The 25,872-nt window shown below is 44.8% G+C and overlaps 3 protein-coding genes across 3 annotated transcripts; 1 reads left to right on the top strand and 2 right to left on the bottom strand.

Annotated features, from left to right (window-relative positions):
- Positions 1–280: 280 nt before the first annotated feature.
- LOC116391485 (butyrophilin subfamily 3 member A1) lies at positions 281–5,693 on the bottom strand. Its single transcript, XM_031862125.1, has 10 exons — positions 5,541–5,693; positions 3,695–3,764; positions 3,218–3,316; positions 2,641–2,742; positions 2,391–2,525; positions 2,130–2,267; positions 1,982–2,033; positions 1,867–1,893; positions 1,278–1,304; positions 281–1,197 (listed from the first exon to the last, which is right to left on the bottom strand). Exons 2-10 carry the CDS (start codon positions 3,752–3,754, stop codon positions 638–640), a joined length of 1,200 nt encoding a protein of 399 aa, XP_031717985.1. The 5' UTR covers positions 3,755–3,764; positions 5,541–5,693; the 3' UTR covers positions 281–637.
- A 1,256-nt stretch (positions 5,694–6,949) lies between these two features.
- On the bottom strand, positions 6,950–13,720 carry LOC116391554 (uncharacterized). The gene is made up of 5 exons (XM_031862260.1): positions 13,394–13,720; positions 12,828–12,937; positions 10,595–10,684; positions 10,235–10,405; positions 6,950–8,306 (listed from the first exon to the last, which is right to left on the bottom strand). The coding sequence occupies exons 1-5, from the start codon at positions 13,542–13,544 to the stop codon at positions 8,139–8,141; spliced, it is 690 nt and encodes a 229-aa protein (XP_031718120.1). The 5' UTR covers positions 13,545–13,720; the 3' UTR covers positions 6,950–8,138.
- A 1,267-nt stretch (positions 13,721–14,987) lies between these two features.
- Positions 14,988–25,866, top strand: xylt2 (xylosyltransferase II). Its single transcript, XM_031861911.1, has 11 exons — positions 14,988–15,119; positions 18,629–19,178; positions 19,445–19,620; positions 20,951–21,153; positions 21,663–21,743; positions 21,875–22,091; positions 22,430–22,606; positions 22,726–22,982; positions 23,056–23,251; positions 23,558–23,891; positions 24,049–25,866. The coding sequence occupies exons 1-11, from the start codon at positions 14,988–14,990 to the stop codon at positions 24,369–24,371; spliced, it is 2,646 nt and encodes an 881-aa protein (XP_031717771.1). The 3' UTR covers positions 24,372–25,866.
- Positions 25,867–25,872: the final 6 nt, after the last annotated feature.

Here is a 25,872-nt window from a genome sequence, read left to right as displayed (position 1 = left end):
TGGTACGTTTTATTCGAGCTCTCTGATTGGTCGAGCTGGGACATGCGTGTATATTAAGGGACACATGTAGTGGTACTGTGTGCTCAGATCAACCTATAATGATACACCATACTCTTCATTATATTTTGTAAAGTACAACATTTACAGTAGATGTATTTCATATAAAGTGTATGTATGTGTGTGTGTGTATATATATATATATATATATATATATATATATATATATATATATATAAATATATAATGTAATGTCTTACATACTAATAAACAGACCAGAGAGTAAGACTTGGATTTGGTTTATTTATCATTCACAGACAGAAATGCATTCTCACTGCTGGGTTAATATTGCACAATAGATTACATTAATACTATAGGTTCCTTTTCAAAAATACATGGAATATGTGTGAGCAAAGAGGAGCGCTGTAACTCTATAGTGAGGAAGTGGTTGCGACAATCACATTAAAGCAGCAGCAGCAGCAGCAGCATAGAGAGGGGTCACATAGTGGAGCTATTCAATAGCACAATGGTGGTTTCACATCAGGATCTCTGATTTCTTCCAGTGATTATTACAGAACCATTTGTTGTACTTTATTATTATATCTACTGGAGTTTAAAGGAAGAGGTGACATGAGCAGACTCAACGCCAGAAGCAGGGCGTCGGGCAGAGACATTGGCTCCCAGCTGCTGGAGACTTGATCACCAGATCATTGATGAACTCCACTGTACCAAACAAGGGGAACAGCTTCTCATCGAAGCTCTCGTTGTAGGTGTAAATATGGAAGTGTTTGTCCACGTCGTAGAAGGACAGCTGGCCGCGGTCGTAGTCGAGGTAGATGCCCACCTTGCTGGGGATGAGGCCGGGCGGCAGGGCGGTGAATGGCACCGTCAGTGCCTTCAGCTCGGTGCCCCTCTCCAGCCGCAGGCTCAGGTAACCCGTATCTGTGTTCAGGGACTTGAAGCCTTTCCTCAGGGCCGACTCTTTGGCCACGCCCAGCCTCCAGTCCCGCTCACCCACCTCCACCTCCCAGTAGTGGCGGCCGGAGCCGAAGCCCTCCACCCCGACAGCGCACCACCAGCCGTCGAAGCGTTGGTGGTAGTTGGGAATATCCTTCCGGTCGCTATGACAGCGCATCCTCTTCTCGTCAGTGGAGATGAGCAGATCAGGGTTGGCTGTGTCCAGATCCAGATTCACCTCCACTGGAGAGAAAAGTGACATGGATTCAATTACCAGACAGGTTCTCCACAGTTTATACTCTACATATATGGTGATGCTGTACCTGATGCAGCTGAGATCCAGTCCCACACTGTAAAAAAAGAAACAGAGGGCTTGAGTCTAACAGTGTAAATGCAACAACATAATGATTTGGTCAGTAGCTATATAGGCTGTCAAACCAGTATTAAAGGAACAGTGGGTATTGTGATGATGACAAGGTTGAAGTAAAGGAGAGGTTGTCTGCTCTGACATTCCAAAAATCCAAAAATTTTAATTGATGCAACATTTTGACCTCAACAGGCAAATATCCATATGGAGCATTGTTTTGCATCATATGATATCTTAATTGCAGGTGGAGCTGTCATTTTATTTTGGCTGACTGTTTTCTTGCTCAAATAGATGTTTTCCAGACAAAATAATGCATCAATTAAAATGTTGGAAGTTTGAAATCTTCAATCTCTCCTTTTCCTATATATGCTGTTGTCCTGCACCTGTGCTCCACCTTCTTCAATTGAAACCTAATAATGAGTCTTGTGGATTTCTGTTAAAGCAATATACAACGACAACACCAAGCAGTCAGAATGTAACTTGAAAGCAGCGCAGCTTGTATGTACTGGTTTTAAGTGCATGCTGATAGAAGGTATATCACTCACCTGGTTGAGGAATGTAGGAGATGGCACCTGGAAAATACAATAAGAGGTTCATCAGGAAGTGAAAGTCTCCAGATTCATAACAAAATTCAACTTGATTCAGTTTTAATTTACAAACCAATCGTCTGAGTCTTCTGCTTCCACATCAGCCACTGCTGCGGGATGGTATCCTGCAAGAACACCCCCAAAAGAGGTTAGTGTTAGACCTGCACAATAAACACAAGGAGTTAAGCAGACTCTGTGAATTGCTATATGTGGACTTCTACCTTATCTGGGCGCTGCACCATTAAAGTCCATAACACCAGCTCCATAGCACTCAGCAGATTGGGCACGGTGCCCCAACGCCAGGCTGACTGCAGGTCCTCCAGAACCTTTGCCACAGGTTCCCCGGGCCACACACTTTGCTGCAAGTTAACAATAATAATAAGCTTAATTTATGTAGCACCTTTCATAACAAAGAATGCAGCGCAAAGGGCTTCACAAGAGCAACACATCAACCAGCAGGAAATGCTAATCGAACATCTCACGTCAGGCTGAGCCCTCAGGTCCTTGATCCAGTTGAGGATCACAGCTTTGGCCTGCAGCAGGTCCTGCTCATTGATCATATCAGGCTGTTTGACCTCTTCCACCTCTGGCCAGCCATCTGTCTGTATGGGCCTCTTCTGCACACAGAAACACCCAAAACCTTTAGTGGTGCAACCTTCCACACACCTTCAGTAGTCAGATTCTGTCCCTGAACTCTCCCTCTGGAGGTGGAGGATTTTCTCAGATAAGCACCTTGCTCTCTAACATGGAGGCCCACTGGAGGATGAAGGCCCTGCAGAGAGAGACGGGCCAGGTGTCGTCAAGGTTCCAGATGTGCTTTAGGACAGTGGACCTCTGCAGAGGCAAAACGGAGAGACAAGAAACAGGAAGACACAAAAAATCAGTATGTGGTCACTGTTATTTTGACAAATTCAACTCTGTAATCCTGGATTTCAAAGAGTTTAATGACCTCTCAAAATTAAAAATGCTCCCTGGAGAACGACACAACGCGTATCTTGCTGCCCAATAAATATCAACATGCCTCAACCTGAGGGACAGTGAATGACCTAAACACACACACACACAAATGTAATTGTAATGCTGTATATATATTATTGTGTAACAATTGTAATGTTGTGTAACTATATTTTTATTTGTATTATTGTGTACTTTCATATCTTGAGGCTTTGGCAGCATCGTTATTTTTTTTAAACTTTCATGCCAATAAAGCCACATTTAATTAAATTGACAAGAGAGGGAAACCCTCATGGGACACATTTCTTTCACAAGTCAGACAAAGTAATTTCTATTTTCACGAGTGATCTGTTACCTGGCATACTCGGCTTAGATCTCGAGCCAGATCCACAACGAACAGCTGATCCTCATCCAGAGGCTCCCTCTTCTCATTCTTCGCTCTCTTGTGTGACTCCTGCAGGAAGATTAAAAATTAAAGGATTTTCTGTGGGAAAAGTGTTTGGAAAGGGAGGAGTTCTCCGCAAAGAAAATAAGGACATTTGGAGGACATTAGTGCTGCTTTACAAGAGCCTCAGAGAGCAATGAAGTAGAAAGGAGGGGGTCTCTCTGCCTGATCAAAATGCACATGGTGGCTCTGGTCCCGTCAGCAGAGAAGAAAAGACACCGCTCCCTTCCAGACTCTCACAGATGCTCTCTTGTTGAATCAAACTGTGCAGTCACGTGGTATTAAGAACAGTTGTCATGTCAACTGTCTGCATCAGTATCAAGGTGACCCAAAACAACAGGTTTGCACATTAAACACACAATGTGTTGATGTTGTTTTGTGTCTCACCTTTATCTTGGCCGCAAAGGTTTTGGCCGGCTCCACCATGAAGTGGAAACACTGCATCATCTTGGCTGGCCTGTGATTAGAGTCCGACAGTGAATAAACACAAATACTTGACACATTACAAGTTACATGGTTATAAGATTAACAGTGGTGGAATGAACTCAGTACTTTTACTTAAAGTACTGTACTTCAACAATTTGACATACTTGTACTTTACTTTAATGTTTCCATTTTATGATACTTAATATTCTTCTACTCTAGTACATCTATTTGAAACTTAGTTACTTCTTGTTATATGATGTGTTTCATAAGATATGATGCAGTACTGCATACTTATTGTAACATTTATAAGCTCTTACATGAATTAATTGGTAACAAAAACAAAATATTATAATGTTCACTTTGAATGTAGCCTTTCTGCATAATGAGTACTTTTGATACTTTAATTACATTTTGCTGATAATACATCTGTATTTAAGTAACATTTTTAATTCAGGACTTAAAACTGTGTTTTTTCTCCATCATTACTTAAGTAAAGGATCTGAGTACTTCTTCCACCACTGAAGATTACTCTCTTACTTACTCTGGCCCTTTCTTGACATCATGTGATGAAGTGAAACATCACAACTTGCTATTTAATAATTAGCCAACCAGTTCAGGGTCAAATCTTGACTCTGAAGCCCAAACGTATTTTTAGTTTTGGTCTGTGAGATTTAAAAGAAAATGGAGACATTGCTGATGTTTACATCAAAAACACCAGAATGTCATGTAAACCATTAAATATTCAGAGCAGAGAGTGATCACAGCAGCTTATTAAAAGTGAGGGATGTCGTGTCCTCGGCTTTAGCAGCTTTAATTAACATGTAAAGTTAATGAAATCAAATATTCGGTCCAAGAGGAAGTCTTTCGGGTCCAGAACACATAAATGAATGATTGACTGGAGCAGAATGGAGCTCTCAGAGCAGGCGGTCTGAATCGTGACTGGCCCTGCACACTTCTCCCTGCCTGAGAGTGTCCTTGGTTAGTCTCTCTCTTTTCTGTCCTCCTCACGCACTGTTCTCTCCATCGTCATCTGCAGAAAAACGCACCAGCTGCAGTCTGTGTCTGTCTGGCACTGATGCCGCTGGGATGACCAGTTTAAACTGGTTTTCATGCCCACACTGAGGATGATGTGGGTGAATGCATTGGCATGAATAAAGTTGTACTTGCATGTCACTTCACCCATTAAATTATAAGGAACTAGTGTTTATCCCCAGTTTCATAGTGAGGCTGGTTTGTTCATTAATTAAGTTATGCAGGTTAATTATTAAAACATTGAGTGTTTGCAGCACATCGAGCTCCATAAAGCTGCAGCACTCAGGTATTTGTACATACTGTACCTGTGTGGGTGTGTTTCAATACAATGTATGCAGTGATTATAATTCATAGTAAGCTGTTAAACTAAATTACATTTTTTCATAAATAAGAGAAAGACATTGGAATTGCAGAGACTGAAGTCATGCCAAAGGGCGACTGAAAAGAAACGCTCCTGTAGAAAGGGTTATCAATGTCGTGGGAAAACATGACCGTGCAGTTTCTGCAGCGTCAGAGCGACCCAGTTAGAGGCCAGCTGATGACTGCGCACGAGGTAAACACATACCTGCCGCGTGACTTTGCGGCAAATTTATATCATAACTGCAGTTAGACTCCTAGTGCACGTTGAAAACGGGATTTATCTGAAGCTGTGCATGCAACAGAATGACATCATTTATACATTTATGCTGGTCATGTCATATAACTGCAGTGCGGACGTGCAACAACAACACAAATAGCACACGGTGGATAACGCACACATGATGCACGAGCCTACCTTTCTCCTCAGAGGTTTAGTAAATAAGTTGTTCTTCTTCTCTTTCCTTAAAAGCGAGCAGCCGTCCGCGTCTGGAGGAGGTGTTCGGACTGTGTGCTGCAGTGTCTGACCTTGTTTACATGCCGGACTGACGGTCGGCTGCTCGGGCAGGTTCGGTTTTCTCCGTCAGTGACGAACGAGGAGGGAGGAGGACGAAGCGCGCGGCCATGTAAGTGATAATCTATGACGCTGTTACTGACGCAGGTTTACATTTTAATAAAACTGTGGTTATTATTTAAAAGAATAACTCTACTATTAACCACTTCTTTTTTTAATGATAGCTGTAGGTACTTTGCATATTTTTATACAAAACGATCACTTTATGAAATGTAATGCATGGTGCAGATTAACCCGCCTAACAACTTTGTTATTTTAAAGTTGTTAAAATGAGCTCCATCTCCGTCAGATACAGCATTAAAATGTTGTTTACATCTTTATTCATCAGTAATAATAATCCTGTAATATATAATAATTTAACATTCTGCAGCATACTAAATACTTCAGCTTTTAATACCTTGAGTACATTTTGTTGATAATACTCCAAAGTAATACTTTAAATGCAGGACTTTTGTCTGTAGAATTTGTACACTGTTGTATTTCTACTTTAATTATGTAAAGGATCAGAATACTACCAATAATACCAGCGAGACTTAAATTCAGACCTGATACATGTTCACAGTGATATAAACTCTGACTTAATCATCAAAGACCTGATATGAGAAATATAAATAAATAACACAGGGAATATTGTTGGTCTGCTGCTTTTTTTCAAATAAAAAGTCGGGCTGCTTATGTGACTCAATGTGATTGAAACAATCAAAAGTATTAAGATTAAGACAAAGAAACATTTGATCAGAGATGAAAAAGACTAATTTGAGACTCTTGTCTAATGAGTGTGACTTCAGAGTTTCACAAACAGAGATATATTTTGTCTTTTTCAGTCAAAGGGAACGACTGGTGACACTATTCTGCCTGCAGGCTCCTCGGTCGTGGACCTCCACTGGGCTTTTCACTGACATGGCCATTAAACACGGTCATATGATCCGATGTTGATATAAATATATTGACATCAAAACATACGGCCCACAACCGGTTTTTCCTGCTCCACTGAGAACAAACCACTTGATTTTAACAGTAATATTCTTAACCCTTCCTACATACACATTTGATCTTTTTTCCAATAATGTGTTTTTGAATCTTAATAGCAGCTTATGAGCTGAAGAAAAAGATTATTAAAAAAATGAAAAAACATTCAAGGAGCTTCAATTAAAATCAGGGTGAATCAAGGGGCAGGCGATTCCCTGCAAATCCCTGCTTAAATAGTCATAATGTGCTATTGCTGTATAATTAGAACAGTCTGGCATCAACAACAACAAAAAAGAAAGGATTTATTACATTTGTTTTCAGAAATAATAATGTGGAGCCACTCTTTTTTCTTCAATAAATAGAGTACATGACAATGTGCGGGACAAACATTTGGCATGTGTGCATGGTAGGTCGCAAAACAATAACCTGTGGTCAAGAAAAACCAAGCAAGGAAGCAGAGCTTCACTGATACTGATATCAGTCTGATACTGACTCAAACAGCTTGTTTTCCGTGACAATGGGACGATCTGGTATTGGATAGCATTATTTTAATAAATAACAATTCAGTGCATTTATATCAATGTGTTTGTTTGTTACATTTTGTTTCATAAAGTTAGGAAAACAATGTCTAACTCAAGCCTGATGTTGCCTTACACATAAAAGAACGATCACTTCCACACAGTGAGACATAACACAGATAAACATCACATCCGTTCTCAGCATCCAATGTCACCCAGAGACAAAGTGTTGGTATCGGGACTTGTTATTGTTTTCATTTCTTCACTCTGCCCCTTGAAACCTTTTGGAGAACAGAACAAATCAATGTGTCGATAGCTATAAATAAGTGAGAAATCATCCAGAGTCCCATCGGCCTTAAATGAAAAAATAAGCATGGTAAAAAAACAAACACCTGTCTTATAATAACTTCATGAAGGCACTCTCATCAGCACCTTTTCTGAACTCTCCCTCTCACAGGCTGACCTACGTGCTCGGCCTCGACAGAAACAAACAGGTGTCTGATAACATTACAAACCTGACAATGAGGCTTCTGGCTCAGGGACAGCACAATAAAAGAGAAGACAGCTGTTCGCTTACAGTATTATCAACAAAGTAAATAGCGGTTCCCTTTTTGGTTTCATGTAGTCCGTGACTTTCTTCTTCAAGGTGTACCAGCCACCTCAGTAAATATTAATATCCAGTGATTCTCCAGTGAGTACAGTACCTGTCGTTAAGTGTTCTTAACATTCAAACGTGCCGAGCCACAGCTGTCCTTTCCCGAAGCTCCTCTTTGGTTGCTCCTTCATCAACATCTCAACATAAACTCTCGTCTTAAAGTCTTGAGGTAACTGAAGGATCCAGTCGTGATCCAGTCTCCAACAAGTCTCGTGTGGTTTTTTTTGGTAACTTCCTCTGTTTATAAAGCTTTCACATGTCTCTCACATGCATCGTAGAGAAGCTCGCTTCAGTAATCAATCACACGGGTAGAACAGCGCTGTTGGTGTCAGAGGTGATAGGAGGAGGCGTGTCGGGCCCGGTGCTGGTGTAGATGCTCTGAGGAGGAGAGATGTCCCGGCTGGAGGAGAGGATGACGTACGGCAGCTCCATAGAGGGGCGGATGCTCTCTTCATAAGTAGGAGGAGGCTGGAGGAAAGGAGTCAAAACAAGACGGATTTTAGGACGAGAATAGGTGGACATCAATCGAGCTCAAACATTATCGAAGTTGACGGACAATTTTTCCCTGATGTTGAATTTTTAATATTAAGATGTCGGCCATGTTATCTGCCCAGAGAGTTGTTTTGTTGCTGCTGTTTACATTCCTCTTGATGTGATTTTAAGAAGATGCACTACTATTTAGTTTTGTCTTGTGAAGCATCAAAAGGACAACTGCATTTCGTTGTGCAACCCTATAATAAAGGATCTTTGAACCTTGAACAGTGTAGTGACGTAAGTTCTGTCTATTTCTATGAAGACTATAATGTTCAGTTTCTGTTGACACCATCATGATGTTAATTCAATTCTATGTTGTAGCATTGAGGTCATTATGGTGCACTGACAAAGTATATATTCTGGACCCGTCGTGTCTGTGAATATAGGAACGCCTCTCAATATAATGTAGTCCAATACAACACCACCTTTAACTACGACAATGACACCAGACACCGACTAGATTGTACAGGTGTACCTAATAAAGTGGCCACTCAGTGTATATATTCGATGCAAAGCTTTGGATTGAATGGAGTTATTTGACTTTTTTTGACAGTATAGGACACGTTGAAGATTCATCCGGCACAGCAAAGAGCAAACTAGATGTACTGCAGATATAAATGTTAAATAAATATGGAAGACCCTAATAAAATCTCCTGCGACCCACCTGTGTGTCCCGACACAGTCTTTGGGAGTGATTTACAGACAAAGACAAAACAAACTAAACAGAATCTACACAAGTCAGAAACAGTATAACCAAAGTTATTCACGGTGGAACAGAACAAGTTTTTCCTCGGGATGAAAAGTGAAAACATCCTGAGGTCTGATATCCATCCCTGAAGATAAGTGGATCCTGTTTGTATTTACTCTACCAATTAATCTCCACGTCAGTCGCCTGGAACATACTTTTTCTCCAGTACATTATCTCTCTGATCACATCTGGCTGATTCCCTTTACCCGACTGGGTCTTCTTATCTTTTAATTGCTTGGGGACCCTCGGGGGACAGGAGCAACCCCACAACTCTGCCCTCTGTGTGATACACACCATAAACACACACACACACACACACACACATACACGCGCACATTCACACACCAGGCCGCTAAGTTTTACTACCATCCTGCCTCGGTCAGACAGACAGGGGCAGATATTAAGGGGCCATCGGGTGAACTTTAGTTATGGGGTGAGGGAGACTTTTAAGTGACTGGTGATGGGTTGACTGGAAAGTATACCGTGTGTGTGCCTTCTTTGTGTGTGTGTGTGTGTGTGTGTGTGTGTGTGTGTGTGTGTAAGAGATGGAAGGATTGTTTAATCAAGGAAAAAGGAGAAGGTCAAAGAAGAAGAAAAAAATCAGTAGAAGACGGGAGCACAAAGCTGCATTCCCATGCTCTGTTTGCTCTCAGGACGCCGGCCCTTAATTTATGTTTGATGTGCCTCTTACTCATTACCTTGTTTGCTCAAGCGTTGTGCGAGTCAAAAGCTCAGCGAAAGATCAACACGGTAAAACCTTGAAACGCAGCCGCCAGCACAATTCCGCAGCGAGCCCGAGATGAGCCGATAGAGAATCCTGTTCACTGCACTCTGAATGCAGTCTAATCTTTGAACAAGCTCTTGTTACAATATTGTATGACAGCGTGGTCATAATATAAAGAGCCTGCTTCTTATTATCTCCATTCATTGTGAAGATACATGCCGGGGGCCTCCATAACAACATGAGTTTATATGAGATTTAGCTTTTCCTCAAACTGTAACAGGAGCACAACATCTTCTCTGAACAACAGCACCTGAACGTACTTCATTGTCAAAAAGCATTTGTGACTGTATCAAGTGCCGCGACACATTCCTAATCCCTAATTTAGCTGACCTCGGTCACAATGGGTCCATTGAGGCCGAAGCGGTCCGCGATCATCATGTGGATCTGCCTCTGGCGGTCCTTCTTTCGGACGCTCTCGTAGGAGGGGAGCCTCGGCAGGGGGCCCTCCAGTGTGGGCAGGCTGTAGCTGGAGGGCAGGCCGACGTAGAACAGCTGATCCGCCTGATGAGACACAGAGGGACACTCACGAGGGACGGGAAACAGGAGCTTTCATGTGCCACTTTAAAGCTCATTTAAAACTTCGCCTCAGAGGTAGGTGCTGCCTGATGTTCCCGATGATATGTTTACTGCACAGTGTGTGTGGACAGTGTACACAGAATGGAAGAGGGATGCTTTGAGTGGCTCTCTCACCTGAGTGCTGTCAACCATGATCTGAGTCGGCTCGAGACAAGGAGATCCCACCAGTGTCTGCCTGCTGCTGTAGTACTGAGGAGGAGCGTGCTGTAAAACAAGCAGTCACAACTGTGTCTCAGAAAGAGGAGCATTAACAGTTATCCTGCTGCAATTAGTCAAAAATCCACTCCTTTCAGCCCAATTAACCGATGTTCATGCCTTGTTTAATCACTGTAGACGCTGGCTGGTTTAGCGATGCCATAAATCATCTAATCAATGAGAAGACCACCCTCCAATTTCCGTTCCTCCTCCCAGTCCCACCCACTCTAAAACAAGGTGCAATCCTGACAAAAAAGACCAGCCAGGGAAACTCTGTAATTGCCTGGAGTCTAAATGAGTCCTCCTTTGTGCGGAGAACAATGCGATGTCCTACTGTGCATCAGGGTCCCTCGGCAACAAACCCCACCGTGTGGTCTGTTGAGTGTCTCTCTCTTCCCCTTGTAACTGCAGCAGGTACCTCTTAACGAGCACACTCCACTGCACATTATGGCCTCGTATGTCATTTGGGCCGGCAGCGCAACAAAGTCAATTTGTCGCCTGACTCGGATTTAAATCCAGCGTGAGGATGAGAGACGTTGGGACAACTTTTTGCTTTTATCACTGAGGAGATGTCCTCTGACTGAGAAGCAACAAAAGTCTAAAAAGTGGTATTGAAACATCAGATTTATCTTTTTCCCAGGCCAGTTAATACAAACAATGACATCACTCACACTTAAGAGTGACGCAAACTAACGACCTTTGCCATAATCCTCACGTCGTTTCAGAGGGAGACTGACGACACCAAAGAAGTGATGTCAAAGGTCACTTTCCCCTCACTGGTTTGTACTTTTAAGAAGCAACAAAAAAAAAAAAAAGTCCTCAAGGAAGAGAAAAAAAAGGAGACTTGTCCTTTTGTCTCCTGCCATTTATTCAGCCAGTGTGAAAAAGCACAACCGTGTAAAATCAGTGCTGAAGTCGGGGGAGGAACCCCGGCGGCAGTGTGTGCCTTTTTTCCACCGCTGCAACCTAAAGGAGACCCATTGTCCCCCTTGTGTCCCCAACACCCACAGAGGGGTCGGCCCACTATTCATGGTGCAAACTGAAGCAGGGAAAGGTATGCGACGATGAAGTTGAAGACGTGAAATGTCCCAGAGGAGCACAATGAAAGTGTTTGTGTGTGTTTTCATTCGTGGAATGACTAACCTTCACTTTCTGTGTCCTTATAATGAAAACAACACAAAGCCTTTTCGGTTCCAGGAAAATATTGACTCTGAAGTCTATTAATTATCCCGTAGCAAATGAAAATGAACTCTGAAACAAAAATATGGGTGCAGACTCCGTCACTCTGTTTACGGTCTGTAAGTTATCAGCTAAGCTGTGTACCTACACCGCTGTAACTAAGGCCACTATGTACCAGTGAAATGCTCCGTTAGCTCCTTAAATGGGACAACAGGACTCCTCCGTTAAAAACTTAAAACCCCTCAGCTGAACAGAGCTTCCTGTCTGTTGAAGGGGGAGGTCTGAGTGGCATCTCTGCGACCCAAAGATAACACTCAGACTTCACCCCTGTGACTCACGGAGGTGAGAAACAAGTCAGGAAGAGGAAGCAGAGAGAATGGGCTTCCAATGAAAAGTTACCTCTGTGTTTACATTTCCTTTTCACCTCGTCCTGAACCATCGCCCACAGCTTTATTCTGTTACCTTTTTTTAGATTGAGGGATTTGTGATGTTTGAGGTGTGAAAAAAATAGATTCATAATGACATAAAAGGCCACACGCTCTCTTAAAGATTAGGTTGTTTTGCTTCACCTGCTACACTGACGTTAGCGACAAAATGTGATTTGCAGTGATTTAATTACACTGGTGCTGAAGTAGCATCAATATGCGCGGTAAGTGCTAATTCTGTCCAATTGCATTAGAGTTACTGCGGCAGATATTTCTGGAGGGCAGCTAATCCACCGCCTGACAATGATCATATCAGGTTTATTGTAGTCCTTTTCCCACAGCCATGCAAATTGAATGTGACACTCTGTAATGGCGCGACATCGAGTGCACATGGTGTCTTTGAGTCCTCTCTCTCTCTCTCTCTCTTTCTCTCTCTCTCTCTCTCTCTCTCTCTCTCTCTTCAGCGGGACCTCAACAACTGGATCAGAATTGAACATACGAGACACTCAGCAAAAAAGGCACTTTCTCCCTTTCGGTTTTCTTCTCACCATATCTGCACGTGGCCCCTGGTAGGAGCAGCATTTGCAGCACTGAAGATCCTTGTGATAAATGACGGACAGCAGCACCACAATAACCACAAAGAACACCAGAGAGGAAACTGTTTGAAAAGCAGGAGAGAAGAGATGCTTGTTAGTCGCTGTTAAACAAACTGACTTTTTGTTTGTTTTCCAGCTGTAAAACAACTTGTAAAAGAACCGTTTTGTCCTTTTTAGCAGTTCTGATCTGTGAATTTGGTTAAATGTAGTGAGCTTTGAGTTCTGACTGACAGTCTGTCTCTGCAGTTTGAAAAAACTTGAAGGTGTAATTTCTCTCCTGTCTGTCAAAAACAATGACAGCTGGAAAACAATAGACTAACTCTGTAATTAATTATAGTTCAGAGCTCTGAGTGCAATATGTGACGGATCAAAAGAGCTGTTAACTATAAAAGGGAATTATCCACCCTTATCACAATGCTGCCATATGTCAAGAATAAGTGCAAATATGCAGGAAGCAGAACATTTAAAATCACTTTCCAGAGACAGATGTTGAGAGACATTTTTAAGAGTTAACTTACAGCATGCAGCGACCACTGTGAGCTGATCCGAAGTCAGCTGTGAGGAGGGGATGGTTGGACTTGCAGTTGTGGACATTTCTTCTGTGTGAACTGTCAACGTCTCAATGAGAAATCCTCCTGAACTCACCAGGCTCAACACGAAGCCTCTCATGTCAGCAGAGAAGGAAACGGAGAGCGGCTCCTCGTCATTGTCTGCTCGGTCCCGGACGGTCTACGTGTGTGACAGTCTACATGCGCGCTCTCTCTCTCTCTCTCTCTCTCTCTCTCTCTCTCTCTGCAAGTGGGGATCGAACCCACTCCACTCGGTAAACACACGCCACACAGCGCGTGTGTGTGGAGCTCGTGGAGGCGCACTGACGCCCTCTCAACGGCCGCGTGACGTCGCTCTGACTCCGAGCAGCAGCCCCCAGATTTATTACAGATTTATTACAGATTTATTACAGATTTATTACAGACGGCTCCCCAGAAAACAGCAATATAACACGTCTCACGAGCCGATCGCAAACAGTTCAGATTATGTTGAGGAAGTAGACAGCACGCTGCTTCCTCCGCAGTGGATCCAGACTAGATTAACTCACCGGATGCCTGAGCTGGGGTCCCGTTACCCTGGAGATCGCGGGGGTCCCGTACCGAGATGAGACAAAGGGCGACAATGTAGAGTTAGTATTCATGGAGGGGGAACTGCTTTGTTCAACTTTAAACAACAGACTTATAATAACTTATAATAATTAAGAAAAATGCCTGTCAGGAGTTACTGATACTAAAAAGTAAGGAATAAATAAAATGGATAGAGATGAACATTATAAACCATAACTTTAAGTAATAAGGATGAACAATAGATTAGATGTGTTGGTCTATTCATGGCTGGATTTATCTGATAAAGGCCCACCTAACTATGTGAAGTCTGTGCGTCTTCCTTTGACAGGGTGGATCTCTGAAGTGTGTTCTCAACATATTGACTCTGATAAAGCCTTTCTGAATTGGATCAATAAGCTATATTATATGTTGACCAAAGGCAGCAGCAGGAAGGAAGTCAGCTGTAACCTGAGCCTAATAAGAAGCTGTAGGCTATACTCCAACAAAATGAAGGATAGAAGTAAAAGTCACATGATGTATTTCATAAACCACAACAATTATTCTGTCTGTATATATAATATTTTAGTTATTGTGGATTATTTAATATTCTTTACTGTTTTATTACTTATTTACTTCCTTATAATACTTGTTTTGATCTGTTTTTTACTGTCTCTTGTTCGCACTATACTGTGTGTGTATATATATATACTCCACTATGCTGCTGTAATCCTGTAAATCTCCCCACTGCGGGACTAATATAAAGGATTATCTTATTTTATGTTATACGTTTTTTTAAAGTCTGCGTTTAACAGTAGAATATGTACTCAGTATGAATATGTGATGATAAAATTAAAAAGTTCTGCTGCAGAAGGACACATGAAATATGTGAATTTGTCAGAATAAAAATAACAATACAAACTTTGCAGCAACCTGAGGATGGCGAGCGCCATCGCGTGCCCGCGCAGCTCAGAATGCACCATGCACGCGCTGCGCTCCTCGTCAACTGGAGTCGAGAAAAATGGTGGCCAGCGATCGAGTACAGAAGCTGCTCCGCCGATATAAACTAGCGATAGCCGCCGCGTTAACTATCCTGCTGGTGCAGGGACTCGTGGTATGGAGCCTGAGGAGTCTGGAGGAGGGCGAGGCAGAGGTGAGTCCCAGTCAGTCACAGATTATCTGTTTCTGTGAGGGTTTAATTCTAGAGCTAAACCGCTAACCTGGCGCTTAGCTCCCTGTGTGTTATGATACAGTAGCGCTAGCCGATGCTAGCTGAGTTAGCCGCTGAGTGAACAGCGCCGCTCCGAAACATTTCGGTAACGTTACAACCGGAGCAGCCCCGTCCTGTCTGTCTGTCTGTCTGTCTGTCTGTCTGTCTGTCTGTCGGCCGGCCGGCGACCACGACACCAGACTAGTTCAGTACACATTACTACGTGTTTATAAATATGAAATCATACGTATTTATGGTACTGGTTTAGTGGTTGTTAACTTGTTTAAGAAGCAGCAGTGGTCACTAACGTTACATTTCATTTGGAGTCACTGTTGATGATGATGAGTAAGTACCAAATCCAAGAGTAAGAGGGCGTCTATGAAGTGATGTAACTTTTTAGGAACACGTGAAAGGACTCATTGATTCATTGATCACAAACTGTTCATCACGATGAGCTGAAAACGCGCCGTTAGGCACCTCTGCACATCTGCTCCACTGTTTGTGTTTATATCCACACAGAGGCGTTTCCTCTGTGTGGGGGGCTGCTCTTTATATGTGACCTTCACTCAGCTTTGAATCACACCTAAACACCCGCAGAGGGATAAAGGTGAAAGTCGATCCTCTCCATGCCACTGAAACAACTCGTCTAACATTAACCACCGTGGGAAGCTTATCTTATCTCTGTGTCTCCCTCGCACACCTGGAGCTCTCCGCCCTGAGGCAGTGCCTGTTCCTGGTCTCCCTCTGAATGAGGTGAAGGGAGTTTGTTAACAGATGTGACACGTAGAGGAGTCTTTCTTTTTTTTTTTTAGTGAGTGTCACAGGAATGAACGCTGCTGAATCCCTGATCATGATGCATAACAAGCGTGGGCGCACTGTATGTATGATATCCCCCCCAACATGGACATCAGTGCCTGGAGGGTGAAGTAATGCTAAAGTTTGACCCGGAGATGCTTAAAATAAGGGATCATGATTCTGTCAATGGTTGTCATTCACCACCTCGATGAAGTAATCATTTCCTTAAACGGGACATTGTGACAAAACGGGAAGTGTGACATGTGGTTCATCATGTTGCTTTTTAATTCAATCACCTGTCTGCATATTGAGCCTCTGGGCTTTCTGCTCCCTCATCAGGTGCATCCAGGCTTAAACATGCTTCAGCAGAGGCACAGAGACATGTCTGTAGGGACTGTGAAGGAGCAGACGTACACACCTGTATAATCCCATCACTGCTGCACACAGTATTTGCTGTCCAGTGTTTCTTTGTGTTTGTTTTCTTAGTTCGTGTTTGTTCTTGGTGAAGTCTGGCTTCAGTAATGTGACACTGCTGCTCAGCCTGACATGAAACTGTGTCGGCAGACAACTGTGCAAATGTCAGCGCGTTGCGTCTTTGCATGTTCTAACTCGCATCTGCTCTAATCGGTGTCTCGCTGTGCATGTGTGAACTTGGCCACATTGGTTTATATTTAAAGCCCTTGAAGGGGGGAAGGACAGAAGAAGAAGAAGACTGTCACCCTCTGCTTTGCCTGTGCTGTCCTACAGAGCTGAGCGCTCGCTGCTGCTTCACCGCTTCAGCAGATGGTGACGCCGATATGGTTTCCCTCCTCTTTTTAATTGGAAAGAGAAGAGGCTGCACGGCTCGCCTTTGAATCAATACAATTTTTGACACGATGGCGTTAATTAAAAGCTGTGAAAATGAGTGATAAGGAAAGTGGAAACATTAGCCCCCGCTGCGCTCCGTCTTACTCCTGCAGCCGAAAATATCTGTCAGTGTCGACTGGCAAGATGAAGTTCACGGTAGTGTTTTTATTAATACATCAGGACTTTGATGTTGTTTGATGGTTTCTTTAGCATAAATCTAGCTGTGTGAACCGGGTGTCTTCAGGAAACCAGCTTTCTTGTTGAGGAGACGTTTGGACCACAACACGACAATAACCAGGTTACTCAAGCGCATGTAGACTCACTGAAAGAGGCCCCGCGCTGCAATGACTGGTATGTCACTGGGCTTAACAATGCCCCTCACTGTACTGGGCCTGAGAGTCCAGTTGGCCACCGGCAGCAGACTCTGCTGTGTTGGTTGGCAGCTGGTTTTCGTTGGCACGGTGTTATCTGGCTCCCCGTCCCACCACGCAGCACCGGTCCCCTGTTCCTTTCTGCCACATCGTTTGACAAGAGGCAGAGAGCTCTCAGCCCACTTGCTGCTCTTCTTCCTCTTCTTCCTCTTCTCCCAGCGCACATTTTGAAGGGCCCTTTTGTGTGATCCAGGAATCTGGTGTGCCAAAGCTGTGACGCTGTTTGGCTAGAAGATTTTAAAATGGCTAAAGTCCTGTTTTTGAAGGTGGTGCTCCAGTGAGACTGATTCCCTCGATACACTTCAATTAAAATGATGCTGTACGCTCTGGGTATTGAAACTGCAGGAGGACACACAGATTAATGATGGTTGTGGTGCATCCGACTGGGTCCGTACATTATTACAGTACCTCACTGACACAGAACTGAAATGTCATTTTTCTATTAGGAACACAACAGATCCCTCGGAATGGATCTCTCCCTGATTGCTGTTACTTCCAGTTTTGGGACATTTGAACACTTTGACTGAAGCAGATGTAATGTAAGAGGACCATGTCTTGACATTTTAGAGTTTATAAAGTCTCAGGATGATTTTGAGATGCGAATCTCATACAAAAATCATGCAGTCATGATGAAATGAAGATATATTAATTATAAAAACATAAAAAAATAATGATGCCTAGCTGGGTCAAATCCTACGCTAGTCTCAAGCAAAGAGCATGTGTGCAGTATCTGACATCTGAATCTACATTCACTGTATTTACTCCTCTGATATAAGTGCATTTTTTTCTCTCTTTTTTTTTTTTTTCCACAAACATGCATACACATGCAGTAACAACAAATGCCAACACCCCCCCCCAAACACAGACATAGGCACACACACACAAACACAGTTTCATGCTCGGTTTCCGTGTTCGTGTCTACGTTTGTTTACACCCTTCCTGCATTTTCTTCTTGCCAGAGGGTGCAGACAGAGGTTGGTTGAGGTCTCTACAGTTAATCACTGGATTCAGAGTGTGTGTGTGTGTGTGTGTGTGTGTGTGTGTGTGTGTGTGTGTGTGTGTGTGTGTGTGTGTGTGTGTGTGTGTGTGTGTGTGTGTGGGGCTATGGCTATGGCTATCCAGAACTGTGCCTTTTGCAGATTAGCTTCACAAAAAGGCAGCGGCTCAGCTAAAAATAACCCAGATCAGAGAAATGGGGAAAAAAGAGAAGTAAACACATCCTTCCCTCTGCGGCTCCCGCAGCTTTTGTCTTAGTGGTGGTCTTAGTTTACCTCAAGTTATTCCTGGATTGTGAATCAATGTTTCCTCCCAGTAGTGTTTGTCCAGGATGTTCTTAGCAATAACCCCCTTCTCTTTCCTGCTTTCTTCTTCTCTCCTCAGCGAAAAACACGGCGGTCTAAGCTGCCTGACCACAACAGCCAGGACCTCAAAAGAGACTCCTCTCTTTGGGAGAAACAAAACTCTTTGTCGGGGAGGAACCGGGGCCGATGGAGCGGCAGGTCGGAGAGGACGGGGGGCACGGCGGCCAGTGCGCTGAGGAGAGGCACCAGCCGCAGAGGGGAGAAGCCGGGCATCAGGCCGAAGTCTCCCCAGGAGCAGGGGATGGCGGGAGCCGGGCTGGACGGCGTGGTCCTCCCCGACCGGTCCAGCAGCCGTAACTTCAGCGAGACCCGAGGCGGAGCCGACGGGGCGGCCAAGTTGCCGGCCGCCCCCGTCGCCGTACTGGGGGAGCCGGGCAGCGTGGACGGGGCGCACCACCCCCCCAGCAGTGACTTTGTGCCCAAATGTGACATCAGAGGCAAGGACGCGCTGTCTGCCCTTCATCGCGCCGGGTCGCAGCAGTGCAGACAGGAGATCGGCAACATCGTGTGTCAGCATCAGGCCGGGAAGCTCATGCCGGTCGCACTCCCTCAGTTCTGCCCCCAGCTCGGTGAGAACAAACAGATAGGTGGCAAATAGTATCTTTATTTGGAGATGTTGTGGTTTACATACTTGAGAACATGCATTTTTGAAGTCACTAGGATTTGTTGCAGTAAATTACAACAACAACAAAAAGAATTCCCATAAATGTGGTACTATGTAACCTGCGAAAACCATCTTTTATCCATCGGACGGTGTCTTTCTCAACACCCAGCCTACGAGTTTTCTCTGGTCCCTGCTGATTCAGTCCTTTATGTGTCTGTCCTCTTTGACCAGGAATATCAAATCAGGTCCAGGCCTTTGGCGAGCTGGACAACAGCCTGTCCAGAGTGGAGAACCCCGTCAGAGTGGCTTTCGTTTTGATGGTGCACGGCCGAGCTATACGGCAGCTCAAGCGCCTCATCAAAGCCATATATCACCGCGACCACTACTACTACATCCACGTGGACAAGGTGAGCCCTACAGGGAGACTACCAAACATTCTCTGTAACATGTACATGGCATCGCAAATGCACTCAGACGGCACAATCCTGCACGAGAGAATTCCTTCTTCTACTGCTGCTGGTGGTGGTACGAGCTTTTCGTTTATTTATGGTGATGCTGAACACTGAAGAGCGTTATTTGGCTCCCTGCTCGGTTCTGGCTTTACGGAGCTCACAAACGCTTTTACCGGTTAGTTCTTGGTGCATTATGGAGGTTAAATATATCCCGTGGGGCTCGCAGTGTGGTAAAGGGGATTAGCCTGGATAGACTAAAGTGTGGTTATTCTTAGGGGCTGGATTTAGTGGAGGAAAAGTCTGCTATCGTGTGCAGCTCGAAGACAAATGTACAGCCGACCTCAGGTGCCTGTCGTCGGTGCACCTGTTTAGCCGGAAAGGTTGTTGAGTCCTGGAGAGTCGCTCTGTTCGGCTGCCAAAGGATGGTGGAAGAGGCTCTCAGGAGGCAGTGATGAATAGGTAGTGAGTGGGACAGACGCCATCTCAGACACTTTTATTTATCACGGAGGCAAAAGCCTGTTTGACAGATGAGTCTGTGAAACAGGTCAGCTTGTACTCGAGTCTGTCTCCCAGGTCCTCTACGAGTGAGGATAGTGAGTTTAGGACTTTCTGTTGCTGTTCTCTCCTTCATGAACACAACCAGGATGTCTGAAGAAGTCCCGGCTAAATTTAAGACTCGCCCACAGTTTATTTAACACAGGACGGAGCCGGTAGCACACAGTTTGTGCTTCACGAAACAAAAGAATTGGACTTTATGTCCCTGAACAAAGTGTCTTTTCTCTGCTAAACTGCAAATTTATCGCTTCAGGACCTTTTTTATTCGCCGTGGTCATTTGTAAACAGGCTGCTTGTTAATGAGTTGGTGATTAATCTAATTAAAGGGAAATTTTAACAAAAGGTATTTTTGAACCTACAGATTTTGAGCTTCCTCGTGGCTCCGTCTCTCACCACCTCTAATGAATAAAGCTTCACAGCTGCTCGGCTCTTTGACTTCCTTTTACAGAGTAGTATCCTTTAAGCTCCGCTCATCTCAGTTCTGTGTTGCTATCACCTATTGCCACTTTGAGAAGGAAAAAGGCAAAACTAGCTCATTTCTATTTCCTCTATCTTTATGGTGACCCACAACACAAAGCACCATGTGGCTGTTGTTCTGCTCACATCAAATTGTCTTTCAACTGGAGCCAGCTTTGTGTGCTTGTGTTTGCACAGCTGCAGATGTGTGGAGAGCTACATTATTACCTTTGTGATGCAGGAACTCTGCCTTTTTTGCTTTGAAACTCTGCAGCGGTCCGGGTACTTGCACCGGGAGGTCCTGCAGCTCGCCCAGCAGTACCCGAACATCCGAGCCACGCCCTGGCGGATGGTCACCATCTGGGGCGGTGCCAGCCTCCTGAAGGCCTACCTACGCAGCATGCAGGACCTGCTCTCCATGGCGGACTGGAAGTGGGATTTTTTCATCAACCTCAGCGCCACAGATTTCCCCACCAGGTCGGCAGATTAACGTCATTGTTATGCATTTAAACGTCATTGTTATGCATTTAAACGTCATTGTTATGCATTTAAACGCCATTCGAGTGTTAAATACAGTGCAAATACATGTGTTGTGCATCAGAGCCGTGGCAGCATTTCCAGTATGTGTTGATTATTTCATGATTGCCTTGTTTGCTGGTGGTTTAATCTTTCAATAGAGCAGATTTGAGTCCTTCGCTGACCGACTGACTGTAACATTAGTAGCAGCCGAAGCATTTGCCAGATGAATAGAAAGCTATCTTTCTCGCTGATTTCTGGGGCTGCTTTGATTGGTTGGATGCACACAGACAATCCCATGTCAACAGGAATCCTGTCTACAGTAGCTAATTCCACTCATGAATATTATCAGACAGCGCCATACTCGAGCCAGCATTTTATCTTCCAAAAAACCTCCGTGAAATCTCTTTTTGTCTTTCTTAAACCGAACCTGGCTTCCTTACGATTCTCACCGTAACACCTTCCTGCAGGACCAACGATGAACTGGTGGCGTTCCTGTCACAGCAAAGAGACAAGAACTTCCTCAAGTCCCACGGGAGAGAAAACGCCCGGTGAGTGTTCCAGCTGCGAGATAAAAAGCAGCTAAACAACATTTGGTTTTTGTTTGATCACTCGCGTTGATAAATGCTGCAAGTAGCACCACGATGTCTCCTATTTAAACCGCGTTCTGTCTGTGTGGAAGGTTTATTAAGAAGCAGGGCCTCGACCGTCTCTTCCACGAGTGCGACAACCACATGTGGCGTCTCGGCGAGCGCAGCATCCCAGAAGGCCTCGAGGTCTCGGGCGGCTCCGATTGGTTCGCGCTCACCCGCCGCTTCGTCGAGTACGTCATGAACTCCCAGGATGATCTGGTGTCGGGGCTGAAGCAGTTCTATTCCTACGCTCTGCTCCCCGCTGAGGTGAGTAAGCCTGAGGTGGTCTGTTTGTCTCCCCCTAGTCGAGACAAGACAGTTTGATGTACAAGTCTGTCTCAGAAGAGCCCAGCAGCGGAGATAATGTAATACTTTAAGCTGCCGGGCGCAGCAGAGGTGCCAGACGAGAGAAGGGTTCCTTTGAGTTTATCTGGCTGTGTGCTTCAAAGTCTTAGGAGGTGCGGTGGTTTGTTCCCTGTTGAGGCACTTTCGAGCCAGTGGACATAAACTTTTTATACTTCGTCTCTGACCGTTTACAGTATCTTCACTCTCACACAACACAGCCTTTGTTGCACAGCACTAACGGTGTATTTATTTCCTCCTAGTCCTTCTTCCACACGGTGCTGGGTAACAGTCACATGTGTGACACCCTGGTGGACAACAACCTGCGCGTCACCAACTGGAACCGTAAGCTGGGCTGTAAATGCCAGTACAAGCACATTGTGGACTGGTGTGGCTGCTCCCCCAATGACTTCAAACCACAAGACCTCATCCGGATCCAGGTGAGTGGGCCAGCTGCAGAGCAACAACTGCTTTTAACCTAGCTTGTAGTTTCCCAGTCTCTCGTGTTTTAAGCGTCTCGAAACCTCTTTTTTTTGTTTTTTCTTTGTTTTTCTTACAGCAACTGACCCGTCTGACATTCTTTGCACGCAAGTTTGAGTCGTCGGTGAACCAGGAGGCCATAGACATCCTGGACACTCACCTGTACGGCCAGTACGCTCCGGGCACCGTTGCCGTTAAGGCGTACTGGGAAAGTCTGTTCGAGCAGCTGGAAGGCGTGGGCTCGCTCGGGGACGCGGCTCTCACCGCTTACACTGCTTTCTTTCGTCTGGGCCTCAAGAATCTGGCAACTACTCAGAGCAACGTGGAGGCCTGCAGGTCCGTAGACACGGTTTACTTTTTACATTTTTGGGGGGGAAACAGGTGAAAATAATTGTCTTTTTTTCTGCAGGTTTGAACCAGTAGACTACCCTCTATCAGTACACGTTTACTTTTATGACGACCGCTTCCAAGGGTATCTGGTGCGGCAGGAAGTCCAGGCGGTGGGTTCAGAGTTCAGGGAGACACTGGAGATGTGGGCGGTGCCCCAAGCCACGCTGGTCCTCGAGAGGAACCTGAAGGAGTTTGAAAGGCTCAAGAACCTGGAAGTAAGATGAGGATTCTTCATCATCATTGTGCAAACCTTTTCATATCAAGGTGCCTTCAGAAAACTGCTTCACGGGAAGATTTCCTTCCTGATATGGGAAAAATTGGCTTAATTTTATCGGGGCTTAATCCGACCAAAACTAGACTTTGAAGTTGAATTAATTATTTTGGGAGTAAAGCTAGAGAGTGCTAACATATTCTGTCTCCTTGTCCTCAAATACAATGTGAAAGTCGGAGCCGGAGGAGGCATTGTATTGCTCTATTGTGTCACATAATCCATTGATTCCTTTTGTCTTTCTCCCCGGCAGATCGGCACAGAGTGGGATCCGAAAGAAAGAATCTTTCGTAACTTTGGCGGCGTGATCGGCCCTTTGAACGAACCACTGGCGGTCCAGAAGTGGGCACGCGGTCCCAACCTCACCGCCACTATCGTATGGATCGACCCAGCTCTGGTGGTGGCAGCTTCTTACGACATTACCGTGGATGTGGATGCGGAGTACACCCAGTACAAGCCTGCGCTGCAGCGCCCCCTGCGACCCGGCACCTGGACGGTACGGGTGTTGAAACAGTGGGAGCGCGTGGCAGAAGTTCGCTTCCTGGTCATGCCCCTAACCTTTAAAGATAAGGAGCCGCTACGCAAAGGTGAGGCGTGGATTCAGAGCGTTTGATTGTCATTATGTGAGTCTAAAGGACAAAAGCTGGCAATATTCTGTATTCTTATTGTATATTGAAGGTTTAAAGTTTCTTTGTATCTTTTAAAAACTCCTTTCCCTCTTTAATTTCTCTTTGTCTGCTCCAGAAGAGGACAGCTGGCTCCATGCAGGGCCTCCGGGTAACCTGTACCTGGAGCAGAGCTTCCAGCAGCTGAGCTCCGTTCTCAAGCTGCCCCCCCAGGAGTCGGCCATGAAGGAGGCCCAGCGCAGAGCCCAGCTGGTGGGTCTGCCCCTCGAAGCGTGGGTGGACAGCAGCATCGGGACCTTCTGGGTTACAGGCGGTCTGTGCGCCACACAGTCCTCCTCCTGCACAGCCGTGGGACCGTGCTCCAAGACCTCCTGGAGCTCTCTGTCCCCGGACCCCAAGTCTGAACTGGGCCCGGTCAAAAGTGACGGGCGGATCAGGTAGCCCCCCGAGAGAGGAGAGACTGTAGACTTCAACACATACACAGGAAGACCGAGGGAGAGCCGGACCTGCACCGGAGAGCTCCGAGAGGACCTGTGTGAACCGGATCTCCCCTCCGAGCTCAGAGGGCACATAAACAAACGGGTCTTCCTGCACTGAGGAGTCGAGGTGTTCTCAGTGAAGAGCTAATACAGACTTAAAAGAGGAGGATGCGACTGCTGGAAATTTGCACATAGACGGTTTGCCAGCGCAAAGACTGGTGACATTGTTTGCTCAACGGTTACACGGACGTATAGTTTTTATTTTCCTGGCACACCGTCTGCCAGTCAGGGTCGGAGTTTGGGGGGAAAAAAGAACCTCTGTGAATGTTTGAGCTCCGTTTGAACGCACAGTTTTCCATTTTTCCTCCGCTTTGAAAGAATCGGGAAGCAGTTGTCAAAACTCAACTACAGACTCTTCTTCATTTCAAGGGAGAGCGGAGCCTCTGAATGACGTTGTTGTGCTTATTTTTGAAGCATTGTTGTTGTTCTGTAAGCACGAGGAGCAGACGGATGAAGTGCACTTTACTGTAAGACGGTGACCTTGAACAGAGGTCACTCGGTTACAGTCTTATGGAGTCATCGCTTTCATTTCACAGCACAGATGCATCACTAAATACTTGGTACCTGTATTAGGAAGATATAAGAGAGTATAGAGAGAGAGAGAGTTTAGTTCTGTTAACTGTGACATATCTTTGTTTTTGAATGTATTTGTTTTGTCTGTTAGTTCTCTGAACTGGTGGTAAAGTGTTAAGTCTTTGATGTCCGTCGACAGTCGAAACCTTCAGTGAGTGAGGAGACCTTAAGTTGAGATTGTTTTGTCAGCTGTTGTTTTCAAGTTCGAGAACGAACTGTCCAGCTGAAATCCTCTGAAATGAATTAGTCTACTTTATTGCTTCTTTGATTTAAAGCCAACTTCACAAGATAACACTTTAAAGGAATAGTTTCTCAACACGTTCTACTTCCTGCGTTGTTGTTGTGCTGTTGTTTACCTCACGGGTCGGTTATTGTTGTCATTTAATTTCCTCCGGTGCATTTCAATTCAACTCACGTCCACCAACCGCAATGTTAAGCAGTCCGCTGTTTGTTTGTGTTTCTATTTTAAGCGTGATCAAGAGAATCTAAGCTGCCTTCACTTAGTGAGAAGATGAAATTGTTTACTACGAGATATCAGCTTCCAGAGATGTGCAATGGATGCCTTTTCAGAGGATAGTGAGCCGCCCCCCCCGCCTGTGTCTTAGTTAGCTTTTTTTTATACCTAATTTTAAATGTTCTTAAATAATAGTCCACACCATATGTTTTCAAGTGACCTTGTTCACCTTGCACAGTACAGTTGCTTCAGTGAAGCCCCAGTTTTATGGATATAAGCGAGAGTAAGCGCCGGATCAGATGTTATTTTTCTACGCTGTTTGAGAGGAAGTGTGTGTGTGTGTGTGTGTGTGTGTGTGTGTGTGTGTGTGTGTGTG

The sequence above is a fragment of the Anarrhichthys ocellatus genome, unplaced genomic scaffold (genome assembly GCF_004355925.1).
Source record: "Anarrhichthys ocellatus isolate YVR2014 unplaced genomic scaffold, GSC_Weel_1.0 scaffold26, whole genome shotgun sequence".
Classification (NCBI taxonomy): Eukaryota; Metazoa; Chordata; class Actinopteri; order Perciformes; family Anarhichadidae; genus Anarrhichthys; species Anarrhichthys ocellatus.
The sequence above is the reverse complement of the archived record's forward strand: the minus strand, read 5'-3'. Positions and strand labels throughout refer to the sequence as shown.

What these genes read in the sequence shown, in the direction of transcription:
- LOC116391485 (XM_031862125.1), bottom strand. Translation starts at nt 3,754, where the DNA reads ATGATGCAGTGTTTCCACTTCATGGTGGAGCCGGCCAAAACCTTTGCG. An exon ending in CCTTTGCGGCCAAGATAAAG is followed by an intron (nt 3,317 to 3,694) that starts GTGAGACACAAA and finishes ATCTTCCTGCAG; the next exon opens with GAGTCACACAAGAGAGCGAA. An exon ending in CCTCCATGTTAGAGAGCAAG is followed by an intron (nt 2,526 to 2,640) that starts GTGCTTATCTGA and finishes TTCTGTGTGCAG; the next exon opens with AAGAGGCCCATACAGACAGA.
- LOC116391554 (XM_031862260.1), bottom strand. Translation starts at nt 13,544, where the DNA reads ATGAGAGGCTTCGTGTTGAGCCTGGTGAGTTCAGGAGGATTTCTCATT. An exon ending in AGGGGCCACGTGCAGATATG is followed by an intron (nt 10,685 to 12,827) that starts GTGAGAAGAAAA and finishes CTTGTTTTACAG; the next exon opens with CACGCTCCTCCTCAGTACTA. An exon ending in TCATGGTTGACAGCACTCAG is followed by an intron (nt 10,406 to 10,594) that starts GTGAGAGAGCCA and finishes GTGTCTCATCAG; the next exon opens with GCGGATCAGCTGTTCTACGT.
- xylt2 (XM_031861911.1), top strand. Translation starts at nt 14,988, where the DNA reads ATGGTGGCCAGCGATCGAGTACAGAAGCTGCTCCGCCGATATAAACTA. An exon ending in TGGAGGAGGGCGAGGCAGAG is followed by an intron (nt 15,120 to 18,628) that starts GTGAGTCCCAGT and finishes TTCTCTCCTCAG; the next exon opens with CGAAAAACACGGCGGTCTAA. An exon ending in AGCAACGTGGAGGCCTGCAG is followed by an intron (nt 22,983 to 23,055) that starts GTCCGTAGACAC and finishes TTTTTTCTGCAG; the next exon opens with GTTTGAACCAGTAGACTACC.